An 18,902-nucleotide genomic window follows, 5' to 3' on the forward strand; every position below is an offset into this window, starting at 1 on the left:
AAGGAAAACATATAAATTGATTACATAAATTTTTCAAAAATCATTTTCTAAAGCTTAAATTATTGGCAAAATTATCAAAACATTATAAACATTGTTATTAAATAGATTGAAAATAAAAATATTATAATAAAATAAAAGAAGAAATTACCAATCACATTACAAACAAAATAGAAATGATAAATTATTACAAAAATTATTAAAAAATCATTAAATTTAAAATAATTAAGTAAATAATAGTCCATATCATTTTTTTTTAAATCACTCATAATACAATGATTAATAAATCATTAAAATTTAAAACTACAACAATAAAAGAGAAGGTGAGAGAATAAAAATAGTTGAATTGATGTTTAAAAAAATTAAATAAAAGAATAATTTACTAAATGACAAAAAAAAAAAACCCGTTTTACCTAAATTATTTTAAAATCACCCATTTTTCCGAATTGAAATATAAAATCACCCCAGTTTTCCAAATCACCCACGAAAAACCAAACGAAACAAATACAAAAACTTAAGACATTTTAGAAAATTAATAATACAACATTTGAAGAATAATTGGGTGCATCCCATCACAAAAAATAAAATTAAAAATTCACAAAAATAAAGTAAATTTAATTTCAATTTCTCCAATGTGTCACAAAAACAAATGAATGGTAAATTTTGTTGTTTTAGAAATATTATTTAGGGCTTGAAATATAAAATTGTCCTTTAACATTTTTCAAATTCTTTTTATTGAAAATGATAAAAGTGGGTCCGTAGGTGCATAAGGGCATCTCTACCATGTGACACTCCCTTAGCACCCTCAGCATTCCCACTCCATCAATATGGAACAATGAGTACAAGAAGCAAGAATAATACAAAAAGGGGAGAGAAGAGCCATCAGACCCAGCAAGAAGCGCCTAGCTAGAATATTAGTTGAAGGCACATAAGTTAAGTGCTATAGAACTCGGGGAATAACTTGAAAAAAAATTTGATCTACAAGTCCAGAGTCCCGTTAGAGCTTTAATATCTTCCCAGAGATCAATTGGCCGCTTCCTTATCTTTGAAGATTATGTTATTTCTTTCAAGCCAAATGTTCCAAAGAGTGACAACCACCGAGTTAAATAAAATGATCTCCTTTTTGTTCTTTTGTTTCATTTTACAAACATTGCATAGTGAGGAGGTTGTGGAGTGTGAGGAATTCCAATTGAACATCAAACTAAAATTTTTCCAGATGGCAGCAGCGTAAGAGCAATGGAGAAAGAGATGATATTTGTCTTCTTCATTGCTTCTACACATTACACACCAATTTGGCTTGAGGTTCGTGTTTGGGAGCTCTTTTTGGAGATTGTCAGCCGTATTGATGCACTCACGAATAAGGGACCATATGAAGAACTTGCATTTTTTTTGTGATGATTGATCTCCACAAGTTTCTAAAAATGTATGTGTCAGAAGAGAATGGTCCTGTACTATCACCTGTGTGGATGACAGATTTTACTGATGTCGTCTTCAATGTCCCTTGTGTGTTCAATTTCCAGATTGGTATATCATTTTCAGCAGTAAAGGAGGGAGTAAATAAGGTGGATCTAAGGACTTCTCATAAAGTTGATTCACAGCTTCGAAGAGGTCTTCTCGGATGAAGATCCCAATCTAGGGAACTTTGATTCCACATATCCTTGATGGATTTGTTTTTGCCATTTGATAGAGCATAGAGTCTTGGGATGTGCAGAGCTAGAGGACTATTTTCATGCCAATGGCCATGCCAAAAGGATATGTTTTCACCATTTTTAATTTCTCATCTTATGTTGGACAGGAAAAAATCAGCATTTTTGATGATGGATATCCATGGGGTCCTACTACTGCTATATTTTCCTTTTATCGAAGTGTCACCCAAGTATAATTGCTTGTATTTTGCCAAAATAATGCCCTTCCAAAGAGAGTTGTTTTCGTTGTAAAACCTCCACAACTATTTACATAGCAAAGCAGAATCCCTAATACGGCTGTGCCAAGACCACCTTTTTCTTTGGGAGAAGTAACCATCGGCCATCTTGTGAAGCGCATTAACCTCAAATATTCCACCATTAACCTCCAATTTTCAAGACATATTCCCATTTTGTATATTTTGTGTAATAAAATTTTATCATATCATTAAACTGCCAATAATAATTAGGATCTTTTCCAGCGACAACATATTTATAATATATAGAATAATTTTGAAAATGAAAAAGCTCATAGGTCCACGGTAATAATTTCGACAACATATTTAAATTTGGTTATTTTTCTAGACAATTGTGTTTAGATTTGATAGTTTAAATTTGGAAAGTCAAATCTAAACTATTTTTAACTTAATTTTTTTTAAAAAAAAAAGATATTGTATATTTAGTACACGATCTTAAACCAAATAAAAGAAAATTGCAGAAGAAGAGAAAAAGACGATGAAAAGATAAGAAAAAACTGCAAAATATAAGAAGAAAGACGATGAAAAGAAATAATACCTTGTTGAATATCATAAAGAAGAGAGAAAAGAGAATAATGTAGAAAAAATTGAAAAGAAGAGGAAGAATCAAAATTGAAAAATCGCAACAAACCAGTACGAACAAATATGAAATTCTAACAAAATAGTCAACGTTAATCAGTTTTTCTTATTCTATTGGCCGTAAGTATTTGGATGATTTATTCTATTCACGAGAATGAACCTTTTATATATTTGATGAAAGGTTTATTTTCTTTATAATTGGAGATGTGCTGAAATCTAGTTGAGTACGTTTAAGTACGGTGAGTTTTCATCTTTTTAGGACAACAATACAAGAAAATTGGCAAGATTACATAATGTTAATTATACGGTAATGGGATGAGACAAAGAGGGATTTTCTTATGAACAGTGCTTCCATTTTCTTCAGTCATATCCATCAATTCTCCTTTCATATCCTCAACCATCTTCCAATCAAACCAATACAACAGATTGACCAACACACATTCAGAAGCAGCAATTCCAAACCCTATTCCAGGGCATTTCCTTCTTCCACTTCCAAATGGAACCAACTCAAAATCTGACCCTTTAAAATCAATTGATTTATTTTCCTCCATAAATCTCTCTGGGATGAACTGGTTTGGGTTTTCCCATATTTTGGGGTCTCTTTGAATTGCCCAAACATTCACAAGCACACTTGTTCCTGCTCTCACACGGTACCCTTCGATATCAACCATGTCTGTTGTTTCTCGAGGTACAAGTAGAGGAACTGGTGGGTGTAATCTTAGAGATTCTTTTATTACACATTTCATGTACTCCATTTTGTTAATGTCCATTGTTTCAATTTTTTTCTTGTTTTTTCCAACTATTGTTCTTATTTCTTGTTGGACTTTCTTCATGGTGTTTCGATTTCTTAACAACTCTGCCATTGTCCATTCTAATATTGTTGCTGTTGAGTCTGTCCCTCCTATGAACATGTCCTGCATTTGAAACCTTAAAATTAAAATTCATTACAATTTGATTCACAGTTAGCTTTATATATTCTAACATACTATGGAAGAGAAATTAAAAAATCTTTTAATTTATAGAATATCTAGATTTTCAAATTCATTACATCTAATACTTATTATTATGTGTTGCGACATTTTGAGTTGCCATTTGTAGAAATCTTACAATTAAGAGAGGAAAATAAACACAAATTAGAGAAATTTTTTATCTTTATGTATCACATTTTCATAATATATAATTTTTTTTTAATTATTTTAAAAAATGAGTAAGAAAATTTTGAAATATGATTGAACATTTAAAAAACAAAAAAATGGGATTTTTGGATTTTTTTTTTTTTTTAATTTGAAACTATCGATTCCACATTATTAGAAGATATAAAGTAAGCATTGCATAAAGTTTCACTTTCTTTTCGTCTTTTTTACTATGTTAGGTATCCTAAAGTTCTTTTCATCTCCAAATTTTGAAGAACATGGATAAAAAAATTCGACTAAAAAAATATATATATTGAAAACTTAAGAAAAATTCAAACCAAAAAGGTATATTTTGAAATTCCATTGACCAAAATGCTCCTATTCTTTAAAAACTAAGGATTAAAATTGTAGTTTTCTCTCTTTTCTATATGTAATATTTTTTTAGTGATCGAAAAAACAACAGATGTAGTCTAATAAAAGTATCACAAAAAAAATTAGAGAGATGAAGAAAAGAAACCATTAAGATGCCTTTGAGGTTGTCTCTAGTGAAATGGTCATGAAACATGTAATCTTCATCATTGAGCTGCTGCAACATGATATCCACAAAATCCTTTTTATCATCACATCTATCATTTGATCTCAACTTTATGACGTGATCTTCAATCACCATATCAAAGAATCCATCAATTATCTTAGAAACCTTTTTCATTTCTCCAACCAATCCTCTAATAACATCAACCCATTCAAAATTAGGAAAGAAATCCCCCACACAAAAAGCTGAGAGTAACTCAATTACTCTTCTTGTGTACAAGTCTCTAAATTCATTCTTCCCATTTTCATCCTCAAATTTCTTCCCCAGAACACATCTTGACACTATATCGTTTGAGGTTTGAAACAGTAATTGGGTAAGATCCAAACCCTCACGACAATTAGCTCCCTTATGAACTTTATTGATAAGAATATCAATTTCTTCATCTCTAACATATTGAAAAGATTCAACTCTTTTGTGGCTAAAAAGCTCAACAACACACATTTTTTTGGCTTTTTTCCAATAATCACCATATGGGGCAAAACCCACATCTTGGCAACTATAGAACATGACATTTGGGGCTGTGGTTTTGGGTCTATTGGAGAATTTGAGGTCATGGGTCTTCATAATTTCTCTAGCCACTCTTGGTGAGGAAACCACTAGAGTTGGGGTTTGGCCTAGTTTGAGGAGCATGAGGGGACCATATTTGTTGGAAAGGGAAGCTAAAGATTGGTGTGGTAAGGTTCCTAATTGGTGAAGGTTACCAATGATGGGAAGTTTGGGTGGCGAAGGAGGGAAATTGGGGCTTTGTTTTTTTCTTAGAAATAGCTTTAGCAAAAGGAGGAAGAAGAAGAAGAAGAAAAGGCAAAAGGAAATAGAGATAAGATTGGCTTGAAATAATGGTGGTTGAAGTTGTAGCCAAAGTTGCAGGGAAAAGGAGTCTTGATCCATTTTTTTTTTTCTTTGCTATGGGGGTTTATGCAGCTTTGTGTTCCTTCTATAGATATTTATAGGGAGCTGTTTGAGATTATTTTTGGGAGAGAAGTGCTTGGGTTATCCTAATTTTATGAGTGGTTTTAAAAGGTTTGAAGATTATCATTGTTTTTAATATTGTTCATATATCATTAATTAAAGTTTTATTTTAGTGAATAAAAATATCTTGGTCGTTTTTAAACGTAGCATAAGTGATTTTAATCACAACCATTGATGTGAAGTTATTTTATACGTGATTTTAGAAGATCTAGAAATTAATTACTTTAAAAAAACAAAGTGTCGTTCCACTATTAGTCCTTAAATTTTAAGTTTAATTTTAATTTAGAAAAATTGCAATTGATGACTATTTTAGAAATAATAATCAAGGGTGTAATAACATTTTAAAAAATTACAAATACAGCAAAACTATCGTTGATAGACTTGTATCATTGATAAACTCGTATGATCAATATGGTGCATTAGTGCTTATATAATCTCTTATCACTTCTTATCCCATTAATACGTTGAATAAAAAGAATTGGGTTTTATTTAGAAACTATTATGCGAGTAGTATAACTTTAAATCTCAATGCTTTTTAATGTTATATTGGGGTTTCGAGTCTCATAGGCTTCTCTCTAGCCTCTTTTGTATCCTTACTTCTTGTATTGAACTTCTATTATTAATGAAGCGGGAATGATGAGGACGGTAGGAGGCTATCCACCTAATAGAGATTTCCTAGTACTTCTACTGACCCAATGTATATTTTATCATAACTTGAATTTGTTTATATAATAATTTTGTAAGGTGTATTTTTGTTTTTTCTCCAGCCTCTCCTTCCTTACATTTGCAATCTCACATAGCTATAACCTTCCTTTTTCTCATGTTGTTTGGTTGCTAAACTTATTGGAAGAGGAGATGGTGGATGCAAAAGAGGTGTATTCATATTCATAATTGTGTTTTTATTATACTCCTCCCTCACTGTTTTTTTTTTAGTCTCTAACTTGTATATTTTATTTGTTGTTGTTACCCAAATAGGTGGAAAAGAGAAGGTTAGATGAAAAATGTAATAGTCCATGTATTCCATAGTAATAATTGCAAAGTAAAAATGAAAGGGTCGTGAGAATTTCTCGTCATAAAAATGATGAGAGTTACAAAGTAAAAGTTAAATTTTGTGTATATATACCTGAAAAAGTTTAAGTTTAGGCATGTGTTCAAAAGTTTTTTAGGTTAACAAAGTGAAGTGATTTATATTAAACCAAGTGATGTATATATATTTTAAACAAAAGTATTGTTTTTTCCCTTCTTTAATTATTGTTTAACTTTTATATATTAATTAACTCAAATTTGAATTTATAGTCACACAATTAATGTAGGTAAATGACTACTTCTTATATAGGGTTATTGAATAGGTCACCACAAACCATTCATTTCAATCAAACCCCAATTTCCACAATATTTTGCTTGGCTCTCATTAACATCACCTTTTTCTTTTTCCCTTTGAGTGTGACTCCACAACTTGCAGTTTTTTGTAGTTCAAAAATCTTTACCACTGCTTACCCACATCACAATATCTTAAATTGAATCTCTGATGATAAAAATAAATTATTTAGACACATCTTAATATATTGTCAATACAGAACTTGCATTTTAAGAATAAAAGTAGAAATTAAAAATGAACTCTTTAATCTAATCTTTGTTGTTTTAGGAATATTACCTAGGGCTTGAAATATAAAACTTTGTCCTTAACATTTTTAAAATTCTTCTACAAATTTATTCCACTATTAACCTCCAATTTTTGGAACATATTCCCATTTTGTATATTTTGTGCAATAAAATTTTATCATCAAACTGTCGATAATAATTGTGTAATGTTGAAAATAATACACATATTCTTCTTCATGTTAAATGTCATATTTTGTTCCATGACATATAAAACAATTTTATATAGATACTAATTAAGAGTCACCTATGAATGTACTTATAGTTAGCATTTGAAAATATCATTTGATAATAAGAAGCTTTTTTTGTATAATAAATTAAATCGTGATTACTGGTACCCACTACATATTTCATAACACAAATAATGTCATATCAAATCTTGTACATCTGTTAAGAGATTCCTACAATACATGTATTATCAAGTTTAATTACTACAATCAATTATAAATTGTAGGTTACCAATCACATACCAGCATGTTCTTTTTTCATATGTAATTCAATGAAACACATAACAAAATTAACCATAAGGGCAAAAATTATTTCCCCATATGCATAGATGGAAAAAAAAAAAAAACCACCTCGTTACTTCATGATTGAATTCTAAAGTGAGTGAGACAAAAGAGAAATAGAAATTGCATAGAGATAACAATGGTGGATGATGTTCATTATGATTATTCCAACCACACCTAAACCCATCGATAGAAATCTTAGATTCTAACCCTAGGCCTAATGGGTTTTTACACAAGAGACTCAACTTAAACCGATTATAATTAGAAAGGATAGCTTCTATAATAAATTTGGGTATGTTTTCAATTTTTTCAAAATAATGTTTCTACTAGATTTGCAAATACCATACAAGTATTACAAAAGTTACACACCATATGGAATTGGAATAAGATGGAGTGAAAGTTTCTTGGAAATGGCAAGGCCATGTTGTTCAGTCATATCCAACAACTTCCCATCTGGAAGCTTCCAATCAAACCAATGAAGAAGATTGGCCAATACATATTCAAAAGAAGCAATTCCGAATGACATTCCAACGCACATCCTTCTTCCACTCCCAAATGGAATGAACTCAAAGTCATGACCTTTGAAATCAACTGCTTTCTTTTCCTCCATGAATCTCTCTGGAACGAACTGGTTTGGGCTTTCCCAGATTTCGGGGTCTCTTTGCATTGTCCAAACATTGATCCACACCCTTGTTTTTGGTGGAATTTGGTAGCCTTCAAGGTTAAAACTTCCCGTTGTTTCTCTTGGCAACAAAAGAGGACCTGGTGGGTGAAGTCTTAAAGTTTCTTTTATAACACATTTCATGTACTCCATTTTTTGAATGTCTTTTGTTTCAATCTTTGTCTTTTTACCAACTATTGTTCTGACCTCTTCTTGAACTTTTTTCATGGCTGTTGGGTTTCTCATCAGTTCAGCCATTGACCATTCCAAACTTACTGCTGTTGTGTCTGTTCCAGCTACAAACATATCCTGCATTTGGACACCCGGCCACTAGGAAATTATGTTATATGATCGTCAAAATTCAAATTAGGATGGAAGAGATTAATTTATTATTTCATGCAAGTAGTCAGAAGGGATTTACAAAGATAGTTGAATCCAAAGTTATAATTCTCTAAGTCGAGATAATGCATGTAGCAATAGGTGTGCGCGTGAGAGAGAGAGAAGAAACAAAACCATTAGAATTGCTTTGAAATTTTCCATCGTGAAATGATAATCAAGTGCGTCTTGTTGTTGCAATTTGAGCATAACCCCCACAAAATCCTTCTCAGAAGGTAGATCATCTCCACTCTTCAATTTTTCCCTACGTTCTTCAATCACTTTCTCAACAAGCTTATCCAATGTTTCAGCACAAGCTTTGAGTTGACCATGAAATCCTTTCAAAACATCAATCCATCCAAGCCAAGGAAAAACATCCCCAACACAAAACTCAGCCAAAAGCACCATAGCCTTTCTTGTAACTTCTCCGAAGTATCCATCATGTTCTTCCACAAACTTCTCTCCCAAAACACATCTCCCCACAATATTGTTTGAAGTTGACAACAAGAGCTCCTTGAGATTGATCACACACAATAATGGGTTATCCTTATTACATTTTTCAATCTTTTTCACTAGCCTTGCAACTTCTTCATCTCTAACATGTTGGAAAGACTGAACTCTTTTGGAACTCAAGAGCTCCAAAACACATAATTTTCTTGCCTGTCTCCAATGTTCTCCATAGGAAGCAAAGGCCACATCATGACATCCATAGAATATGGATTTTGCAGCTGTGTTTTGGACTCTGTTTGAGCAGATGGTATCATGGGACTTAATTACTTCTTTAGCTAGTTTTGTTGATGAGACAACAAGAGTTGGGGTTTGACCTAGTTTGAGGAGCATGAGAGGCCCATATTTCTCTGCAAGAGATGCCACTGAGCGGTGTGGGAGGCTGCCTAGTTGGTGAAGGTTGCCAATTATTGGGAGTCGTGGTGGTGATGGTGGTAAGTTGTTGGTTTTGGGGTTTTTGGTGGAAAAGAATTTGAGTGAAAGTAGAAAGAAGAGGAAGAGGAAGAGGAAGAGGAGGGAGATGAGTACTGAAGAAGAGGTGGGATTATTGACGTCAATGTTGTTTCCATAGGGAAAGTACTGCACAAGTTGGAGGAAACTTTTGTAGGATGTTGGATCCATTTCTCTCTTTCTCCCTTTTTCTTGTGGGGAAATGGTTTAGATATCAAGCCATATTTATAGTGGGGAGAGAGGCAATTAGAAAGCTTTGTTCTTAAATCAAAGTTTAATCTATTTCAGTATATATAAAATACATTGTGACATCCTAAAAATTTTTAGGTAATTTTATTTAATTATCTTGAAATAATTGGTTTATTTTGGTTTTAAAGATTAGATTGAATTATTATTAAAATTTTAAATTTTTTTTGGATAATTTGGTTGATTTTGAAATTTGAATTATGGTAGTGGTTAAAGCTGGAGAAAATTTTTAAAGATCGTAGACTTTACAAAATATTTACCGACTATAGCAAATTCTAGAAAACTATTGGTGATAAAATCTAAATTTTTGTCCTGTGGTATTTTTAAAAATGTCCCTTAAACATATTTAATTTTGGAGTTTGAATTTGTAAAGGAATAAAAAGATTTGAGAAATTAATTTTTTTAAAAATATATATATACACACACTAGTAGGGAAGTATTGTTTTAGTTTTTTTCTAAAAATAAAAAATTGGGAATACAAGGAAGAGATATGTGTAGTTTTTCCTTTCAGTTGGGTTTTGGGTCAATATTTTGGTTGGCTAATTTTATTAATGGCTATGAATGTAAGTGAATCTTTGGTGTTAATTAAAGTTAACAATACATCTTTGTTTTCATTATCTCATAATTAATTAAAATATATCTAACCCAAAAAAACAAAAAGCTTTTTGATTTCAATTGCTGGAAATGTTTTATAAAAAAGATTAATGTTCAACAAAAGAAAGAAAATTAATGAGGGTTTAAAATATTACTTTCTTTTATTTTGTCTTCTAGTAATGAGGGTTTAAAATAAACGTAGGGTAGTGAAAAAATGATTAAATTTATTTTCTCAACAAATAATAATGCTTACCTTAGTAATGTTTCTATTTTGATTTTGTAACCAAGTTTGTTTAAATATTTTCTTCTCACGTTTGTTTCTTTGAAATTTCATACTTTGGCTAATCAAATATATTCAATCAAATAAATCATTCACTTAATCATTAATCATTCATCATTATTTTACACTTTCCAACTTATCTCCACGTTTTTCTTTAAGAAACATTTTTTATCCCTTTTTTTCAATTTTTGGGAGGAAGACGTTTCTACTTTCTTTTTAATAAAAACAATTTTCTTACTTTTTATTTTAAATTTTATTATTATTTTCAAACTATCATTCAATTATTTCTTTCTTCTCCCTACTACTTTTTAAGTCCCAATCATTCTTTTCAGCTTTTATCTCCCACTTTGTATTAGTTTTGTATATATCAATCTAGTCATCTATTCATATTATATGTATTAGTTAGTTGATATACTTACTAGACTTTTTATTTTTTTTTTATTTTTTTTCAAATTTTATGTAATTCATTACCGTATTATTAAGTATATACCAATGATATAATTTAGTGTATCAAACATATGGTATGTATCAAAGTGTATGAGCGAAGTATATAGTAAGTGTATCAGCAAATCCTCAAGTGTATTTTAATCGATTGAGTTGTATCGGTAAACATAGAAAGTATACCAACAGTATATCAAGCGTATTAAATATGTCGAGTGTATCAGTGGACTATAAAATGTTTATAAGTAGTGTATTAAGTGCATTCAACCCATCAAGTATATGAACAAACCATAACAAGTGTATGAAAACAGATCATAACAAGTGTATATCAATAATACAACAAACCTATCATGCTTAGTGAGTCGAGTGTATTTAATTGATTGAGTGTAGTTGCAAAGTTTAACAAATGTATCAACAACATATCAAGTGTATCAAACCAACTAATGATGTGTATAAGTTTTGTTTAATTCATAAAGTGTATCAGTAAAGTATAACAAATATATATATAAAAAACGTATCATGTACTGTATCATCAACATATCAAGTGACACATGAAAATTATGTTTATAATTCTAGAGAGTAAGTTTGTAATTTTGTGTTTTTCAAATGTGAGTCGGACTTTTCTATTTTCTGTAAATCTAAAAATGATGACTATAAGCTTAATTTATCAAATATGTGGTGAGATCCCTCTTTGATAAGATGATGTGTACTTGAAAATTAGGTGATAGGAATAATAATTGATATAAGATGGATGGAAGTTTTTTTCTTTTATCAACAAATCCCTCTTTTGATTAAGTTTATTAAAAGAATAAGTTAAAAAGAAAAGTGAGTGATGCATCTTATCACCGTAATTAAAGCAATTTGGCAATAATTTAGGAATACATTATTGTAATTAGATTAATTTGATCCTTTCCTTATAGGTTGTCCAATTAAGTGTATATGTATCATTGTATTCTTGATTTTACATAACAAATAAACAAGATCTAGAAGATTCTCCATATTATTCTTCATGGTATCAGAGCCAAAACCCTAGACTTACTGTACTCGCTGCCGTCGCCGCCGTCGCCGCTGCCGGAAAAACTCTGCCGTGAAGTCCTGCCGTAAAGACGCTTCCGCGAACGCCAGATCTCCCTTCAGTCAATCTTCCTGCCGCAGCCTTCTTCCACGAACGCCAGACGCAAGACCTTCCCTCGGTCCTTGCCGTGAAGCCCTGCCGTGAAGACGCTTCCGCGAACGCCTTGCCGTGAAGCCCTGCCGTGAAGACACTTCCGCAAACACCTTGCCGTGAAGCCCTGCCGTGAAGACGCTTCCGCGAACGCCAGATCTCCCCTCGGTCAATCTCCCTGCCGCAACCCTCTGCCGTGAAAACGCTTCCACGAACGCCAGGCGCCAGATCTCCCCTCGGTCCTTGCCGCAGCCTTCTGCCGTGAAGACACTTCACGACACCTTGCCGCAGCCTCCTGCCGTGAAGACAACATCTCACCGTGAAGTAGCTCACCTGCTGGCGACCTCCTGCCGTGAAGAAACAACCGCGTCGCGAACTCCAGCAACCTCCTGCCAATATTCTGTGAACTGTATACTCACCGCCGTCGCAAGCACCCTCCTGCCTTGAAGACCTCTGCTGGCGACCTCCTGCCGTGAAGAAACAACCGCGCCGCGAACTCCAGCAACCTCCTGCCTCGAATCCCAACTGCAATTCCAGTGAAATCCCAGCCACAAACTTCAGCCTCGAATCCCAGCCGCAAATACTCCGTGAATCTACAGCAGCTAATTTTCTTTAGATGGAGAAACATGAAGTTGCTCGTCCCATTAGCACCATTCTCGATGGAACTAATTATATTACTTGGGCCCACCAAATGAGGAGTTTTTTGATAGGTCGAAAACTGTGGCGCATCGTTACTGGAGATATCACTAAACCAGTCAAACCTACTCCTCCGATGGACACCACTGAAAATATTGATACAGACCCATCTGATGTCACTGGTCAAGAGACGACTGCAGAAACCGACAAATACATTGAACGTCTTGAGGATTGGGATAGCCAAAACCATCAGATCATTACTTGGTTAGGTAACACCTCTATTCCAGCAATTCACACACAATTTGATGCATTTGATACGGCAAAAGAACTCTGGGATTTTCTGTCCACACGTTTTCAGTCTATTGGACTTGCTCACTATTACCAATTGCACTCTCGACTTGTTAGTCTAAATCAGGAGGGAGGACAATCTGTGAACGAGTATCTTGCAACTCTTCAACCAATATGGACTCAGTTAGATCAGGCAAAAATCAATCCGGAGCATATTCGCCTCATCAAAGTTCTTATGGGTCTTCGCCCAGAGTATGAATCAGTCAGTGCCGCATTGTTACATCGTAACCCTCTGCCGAGTCTTGATGCTGCCATACAAGAAATCTTATTTGAGGAAAACCGCCTTGGCATTGTTTCCTCTCTGCCATCTGATGTCGCTCTTGCAACCACCCATTCACGATCGGCTAATGAGTCTATTTTCTGCAAAAATTGCAAACTTCATGGTCATAAGTTTGCTAATTGTCCTACTATTGAGTGCAGGTATTGCCACAAACGAGGTCATATCTTGGACAACTGTCCCACCCGCCCACCCCGTCCTCCTGGTGCTCCATATAAACCCAAGTCCTCCACTAAATACAGTTCTCCACCTATTGTTGCTGCTGCTACCCCATATGATATCACCACACCTCAGAATTTTCAGTTAAATGATCTTCATGACTTACTGAAACAGGTGATCTCTTCCAACTCTACTGCTCTTGCCGTCACTCCAGGTACATCTTGGCTCCTTGATTCAGCTTGTTGCAATCATATGACTGCTGACATTTCATTATTATCCTCACCTACTCATGTTCAATCTCTTCCCTCAATTCACTCTGCTGATGGTAATCATATGCCTATCTCTCACGTTGGTACTGTTAACACACCCACAATAAAACTGTCAAACACCTATCATGTTCCAAAACTCACATTCAACCTAGCTTCTGTTGGCCAACTTTGTGATCTCGGACTAACTGTTATCTTTTCTTCTCATGGGTGTCAGGTTCAGGATTCTCAAACGGGGCAAGTGATTGGTACGGGACGGAAGGTGGGACGATTATTTGAGCTTACATATCTTCAGCAATCTCCTGAGTTTCCACCTATCTCTGCACCAGTCACTGATACCTCTATATATCAGTGGCACCTTCGTCTAGGTCATGCATCCTCTGATAAACTTCGTAATTTAGTTTCTACTGGTAATTTGAATAATGTCTCAAAATTCAGTCATTTTGATTGCTTAAATTGCAAACTTGCAAAACAACCTGCTTTATCATTTCCTAATTCCACTTCTCTATGTAATAAGCCTTTTGACCTTATTCATTCTGACATTTGGGGTCCTGCTCCTTGTACTACCGTTAATGGTTATCGATACTTTGTCTTATTTATTGATGACTATTCTCGTTTTACTTGGATTTACTTTCTTAAACATCGCTCTTCGTTATATCAAATATATGTTGATTTTGCAAATATGATTCACACTCAATTCTCCAGCAAAATTAAAATCTTTCGAACTGATAATGCGATGGAATATAAGGACTCTCAACTTCTTTCCTTCCTTGCCCAGCAAGGCACTCTGATTCAACGCTCCTGTCCTCACACCTCTCAGCAAAATGGAAGAGCTGAGCGCAAACATCGTCACATTCTTGACTCTGTTCGTGCTCAGCTTCTATCTGCTGCTTGTCCAGAAAAATTCTGGGGCGAGGCTGCCCTCACCTCTGTCTATGTCATCAATCGTCTTCCTTCAAAAGTCACTAAAAATGTTTCTCCCTTTGAAAGACTATACGGTACTTCCCCTTCTTACTCCAATCTAAAAATTTTTGGTTGTGCATGTTTCGTATTATTATATCCTCATGAACATACCAAACTTGAACCACGTGCACGTCTATGTTGCTTCTTGGGTTATGGTACTGAACATAAAGGATTTCGTTGTTGGGACCCCATCTCTCAACGATTACGTATATCTCGTCATGTCACCTTCTGGGAACATCGTATGTTTTCTAGTCTTTCTTCATTCCATGAATCTCTTTCAAGTTCTCACCCATTCTTCACCGATCCGTCTATTGACCTTTTTCCCTCACTTGATTCAACACCTGACACTACACCTTGCATGTTACCTATACCTGAGGCCACTCAATCGGACCATATTTCTGCACTCCCGGATCTTCCATCTGCCCCTCTTGAGGAACCTGAATCTACATCAATCCGACGATCTACACGGGTAAGAGAAATTCCCTCTCATCTTAAAGATTATCATTGTTTCTCCACCATCATGTCTTTAGTTGAACCTTCCTCGTATAAGGAAGCCAGCACTAACCCATTATGGCAGCAAGCAATGAATGAAGAACTTCAAGCCTTAGAAAAGACTCATACTTGGGAATATGTGGACTTACCTCCTGGAAAGAAACCTATTGGTTGTAAATGGATCTTCAAAATCAAAACGCACTCTGATGGGTCTATAGAACGATACAAAGCACGACTTGTAGCCAAAGGTTATTCTCAAGAATATGGCATTGATTATGAAGAAACGTTTGCTCTAGTAGCTCGAATGACGTCTGTTCGTAGTCTTTTAGCCATTGCAGCTGCAAAACAGTGGCCCCTCTTACAAATGGATGTTAAAAATGCATTTCTCAATGGAACTCTATCTGAAGAAGTCTATATGAAACCACCACCTGGTACTACCCCGCCACATCAGAAAGTATGTCTTCTTCGACGAGCTCTCTATGGTCTCAAACAGGCTCCCCGAGCCTGGTTTGCAACTTTTAGCTCCACTATTACTCAACTTGGGTTCACTTCCAGCCCTCATGATTCAGCCTTGTTCACCCGCCAGACACCTAATGGTATTGTACTACTTCTTTTATATGTCGATGATATGATTACAGGCGATGACCCTCAAGCTATATCTGAATTGCAATGCTACCTGGGAAAGCACTTTGAAATGAAGGATTTAGGACCTCTCAGTTATTTCCTTGGCCTTGAGATCACCTCCGTATCTGATGGCTATTACTTATCTCAAGCTAAATATGCTTCTGACCTACTCAGTCGATCTGGTATTACTGATTCTACAACATCCTCAACACCTTTGGATCCAAATGTTCGACTTACTCCTTATGATGGCGTTCCCCTTGACGATCCTACTTTGTACCGGCAACTTGTTGGTAGCTTGATTTACTTAACTGTAACTCGCCCTGATATTGCGTTCGCAGTTCACATAGTCAGTCAATTCATGGCCGCTCCCCGTACTATTCATTTCACTGTTGTCCTTCGGATTCTTCGCTACATTAAAGGCACTTTTGGGTCATGGTCTCCACTTCTCCTCACAGTCTTCTCTGGTTCTCTCTGGATTCTCTGGTGCTGATTGGGCAGGAGATCCTACTGATAGAAGATCCACCACTAGCTATTGTTTTTATTTAGGTGATGCTCTTATCTCCTAGCGCAGCAAGAAACAATCTGTTGTTTCCCGGTCTAGCACTGAGTCTGAATATCGTGCTCTAGCTGATGCCACTTCAGAATTATTATGGCTTCGTTGGCTTCTTACTGATATGGGAGCCCCACAAACATCATCTACTACTCTCCATTGTGATAACCGCAGTGCCATTCAGATTGCACACAATGATGTATTTCATGAACGAACAAAGCACATAGAGAACGATTGTCATTTTGTCTGTCATCATCTTCAAAGCAACACTCTCCATCTTCAATCTATCTCTACCATTGATCAACCTGCAGATATCTTCACCAAAGCTCTCCATTCTCCTCGTTTCACTCTGTTACTTCACAAACTCAAGGTGGTTTCTACTCTACCAACTTGAGTTTGAGGGAGGGTATCACCGTAATTAAAGTAATTTGGCAATAATTTAGGAATACATTATTGTAATTAGATTAATTTGATCCTTTCCTTATAGGTTGTCCAATTAAGTGTATATGTATCATTGTATTCTTGATTTTACATAACAAATAAACAAGATCTAGAAGATTCTCCATATTATTCTTCACATCTAATTTTATTAAAGAAGAAATAGTCTTCGTGTTAAATATAAATTCTCAAAGTCCAAAGCTTCATAGAAATAATGTAAAACATGAAATATTGAAGAAATCAACGTAACTAAAACATCATTAGAGATATCTGTAAAATAATTCTAAAGAACATATGTAATCATAAATCACAAAGTGAGGATCTTCACCAAGCAAACAAGTATTTAAATCTCTAGCAATATAAGTATGAAGTGATTTGAAGATATACGTACATAATAGAACAAATCTGATCACACTACACAATCGAATTAGTCTCATACATATGTAACCAAGCAAGCTAATCTCTAGTCATTCACATTCACACAAAGCTGCCTTTTCATCGAATTAAGTACACAACACACACGACCAATAAAGTCTATATGTGTCCAAGTTGTCTCCAAAGAAAACTTTTAATTAGCTTAAAACCTACATCATAGACGATCTCATCATTTTGCAAATTTTGCTTCTTCCTTTTTCTTAAATTTTGATTAGAGACTTCACATATCTTTCACTGTGAAATAGCATTTGTAAACTAAAATGTCTCTCAAAATATAACCATTCATTTAGGTACACTTTTGTCATTTTCCATCATTCTCTTTCCATTTTGCATCCACATGTTTTCTTTTTCCTCTCGTTTATTACATTTGAGGCATACATTTCCACCACATGGGGTCTCTTTGAATTGCCCAAGCATTGATCCAAACGCTTGTTTTTTATGGAATTTGGTAGCCTTCAAGGTTCACACTTTCCATGGTTTCTCTTGGCACCAATAAAGGAGATGGTGGGTGGAGCCTTAGAGACTCTTTTATAATACATTTCATGTAATCCATTTTCTGAATGTCGTTTGTTTCAATCTTTGATTTTTTACCAACTATTGTTCTGACCTCTTCTTGAACTTTTCTCATGATTGTTGGATTTCTCATTAACTCTGTCATTGCCCATTCCAAACCTGCTGCTGTTGAGACGGTTCCACCCAGTAACATATCCTGCAATAAGTTTGAAATTGTGTTATATTGTTCCTTTTCTAATTGAGTAGTAGGAATGTTAAAATATCATTTTGATCTTCTTTGATATGGGTACGAAAAACAATAATAATCTTTATTCAAGATAAGACACAATGTGAATATCTTTTTTCGAACTCCACTATTAATGTAAATAAAGTAGGCTTAGTTAATTTGGGTAATGATGTTAATGTAAATAAAGTAGGCTTAGTTAATGTAAATAAAGTAGGCTTAGTTAATGTAAATAAAGTAGGCTTAGTTAATTTGAGGCATCCACATGTTTTCTTTTTCCTCTCCACTCTCGTTTTTCCTTCTTCCATCTCTGCTTCGGTCACTGATTCTGACACATATCAGTGGCATCTTCGTCTTGGTCATGCTTCCTCTGAAAAACTTCGTCATTTAATTTCTGTTAACAATTTGACTAATCTTACTAAATTTGTTCCTTTTAATTGTTTGAATTGCAAACTTGCTAAACAACCTGCCTTATCTTTTTCTCAATCCATCTCTAATTGTGATAAACCTTTTGATTTAGTGCATTCTGATATTTGGGGTCCTGCCCCAATTACTACTGTTCATGGTTATCGCTACTATGTTTTATTCATTGATGACTACTCTCGATTTACATGGATTTACTTTCTAAAACATCGTTCTGAATTATCTCGCACATATATTGAGTTTGCTAACATGATTCGCACTCAATTTTCCTCTCCCATCAAAATTCTTCGCACTGATAATGCTTTGGAATATAAAGATTCCATCCTTCTTTCTTTTCTTTCCCAACAGGGCACTATTGTTCAGCGCTCTTGCCCTCATACCTCTCAACAAAATGGACGTGCTGAGCGCAAACATCGTCACATTCTTGACTCAGTACGTGCCCTCCTTCTTTCTGCCTCT

The 18,902-nt window shown here is 34.5% G+C and overlaps 2 protein-coding genes across 2 annotated transcripts; both read right to left on the reverse strand.

Annotated features, from left to right (window-relative positions):
* Positions 1 to 2,642: 2,642 nt before the first annotated feature.
* On the reverse strand, positions 2,643 to 5,128 carry LOC101207626 (cytochrome P450 71A1-like). Its single transcript, XM_004152528.3, has 2 exons — positions 4,166 to 5,128; positions 2,643 to 3,429 (listed from the first exon to the last, which is right to left on the reverse strand). Exons 1-2 carry the CDS (start codon positions 5,126 to 5,128, stop codon positions 2,812 to 2,814), a joined length of 1,581 nt encoding a protein of 526 aa, XP_004152576.3. The 3' UTR covers positions 2,643 to 2,811.
* A 2,372-nt stretch (positions 5,129 to 7,500) lies between these two features.
* On the reverse strand, positions 7,501 to 9,546 carry LOC101207871 (cytochrome P450 71A1-like). The gene is made up of 2 exons (XM_031881710.1): positions 8,483 to 9,546; positions 7,501 to 8,368 (listed from the first exon to the last, which is right to left on the reverse strand). The coding sequence occupies exons 1-2, from the start codon at positions 9,539 to 9,541 to the stop codon at positions 7,739 to 7,741; spliced, it is 1,689 nt and encodes a 562-aa protein (XP_031737570.1). The 5' UTR covers positions 9,542 to 9,546; the 3' UTR covers positions 7,501 to 7,738.
* Between the last annotated feature and the right edge of the window lie 9,356 nt (positions 9,547 to 18,902).

Source organism: Cucumis sativus, chromosome 1 (assembly GCF_000004075.3).
Source record: "Cucumis sativus cultivar 9930 chromosome 1, Cucumber_9930_V3, whole genome shotgun sequence".
NCBI classification, from domain to species: domain Eukaryota; kingdom Viridiplantae; phylum Streptophyta; class Magnoliopsida; order Cucurbitales; family Cucurbitaceae; genus Cucumis; species Cucumis sativus.

Bases quoted from the DNA above. Each gene is read 5' to 3' on its own strand.
- LOC101207626 (XM_004152528.3), bottom strand. From the start codon at position 5,128: ATGGATCAAGACTCCTTTTCCCTGCAACTTTGGCTACAACTTCAACCA. The intron at 3,430-4,165 runs GTTTCTTTTCTT...TTTCAAATGCAG, and splicing joins ACCTCAAAGGCATCTTAATG to GACATGTTCATAGGAGGGAC.
- LOC101207871 (XM_031881710.1), bottom strand. From the start codon at position 9,541: ATGGATCCAACATCCTACAAAAGTTTCCTCCAACTTGTGCAGTACTTT. The intron at 8,369-8,482 runs TAACTTTGGATT...ATAATTTCCTAG, and splicing joins TATCTCGACTTAGAGAATTA to TGGCCGGGTGTCCAAATGCA.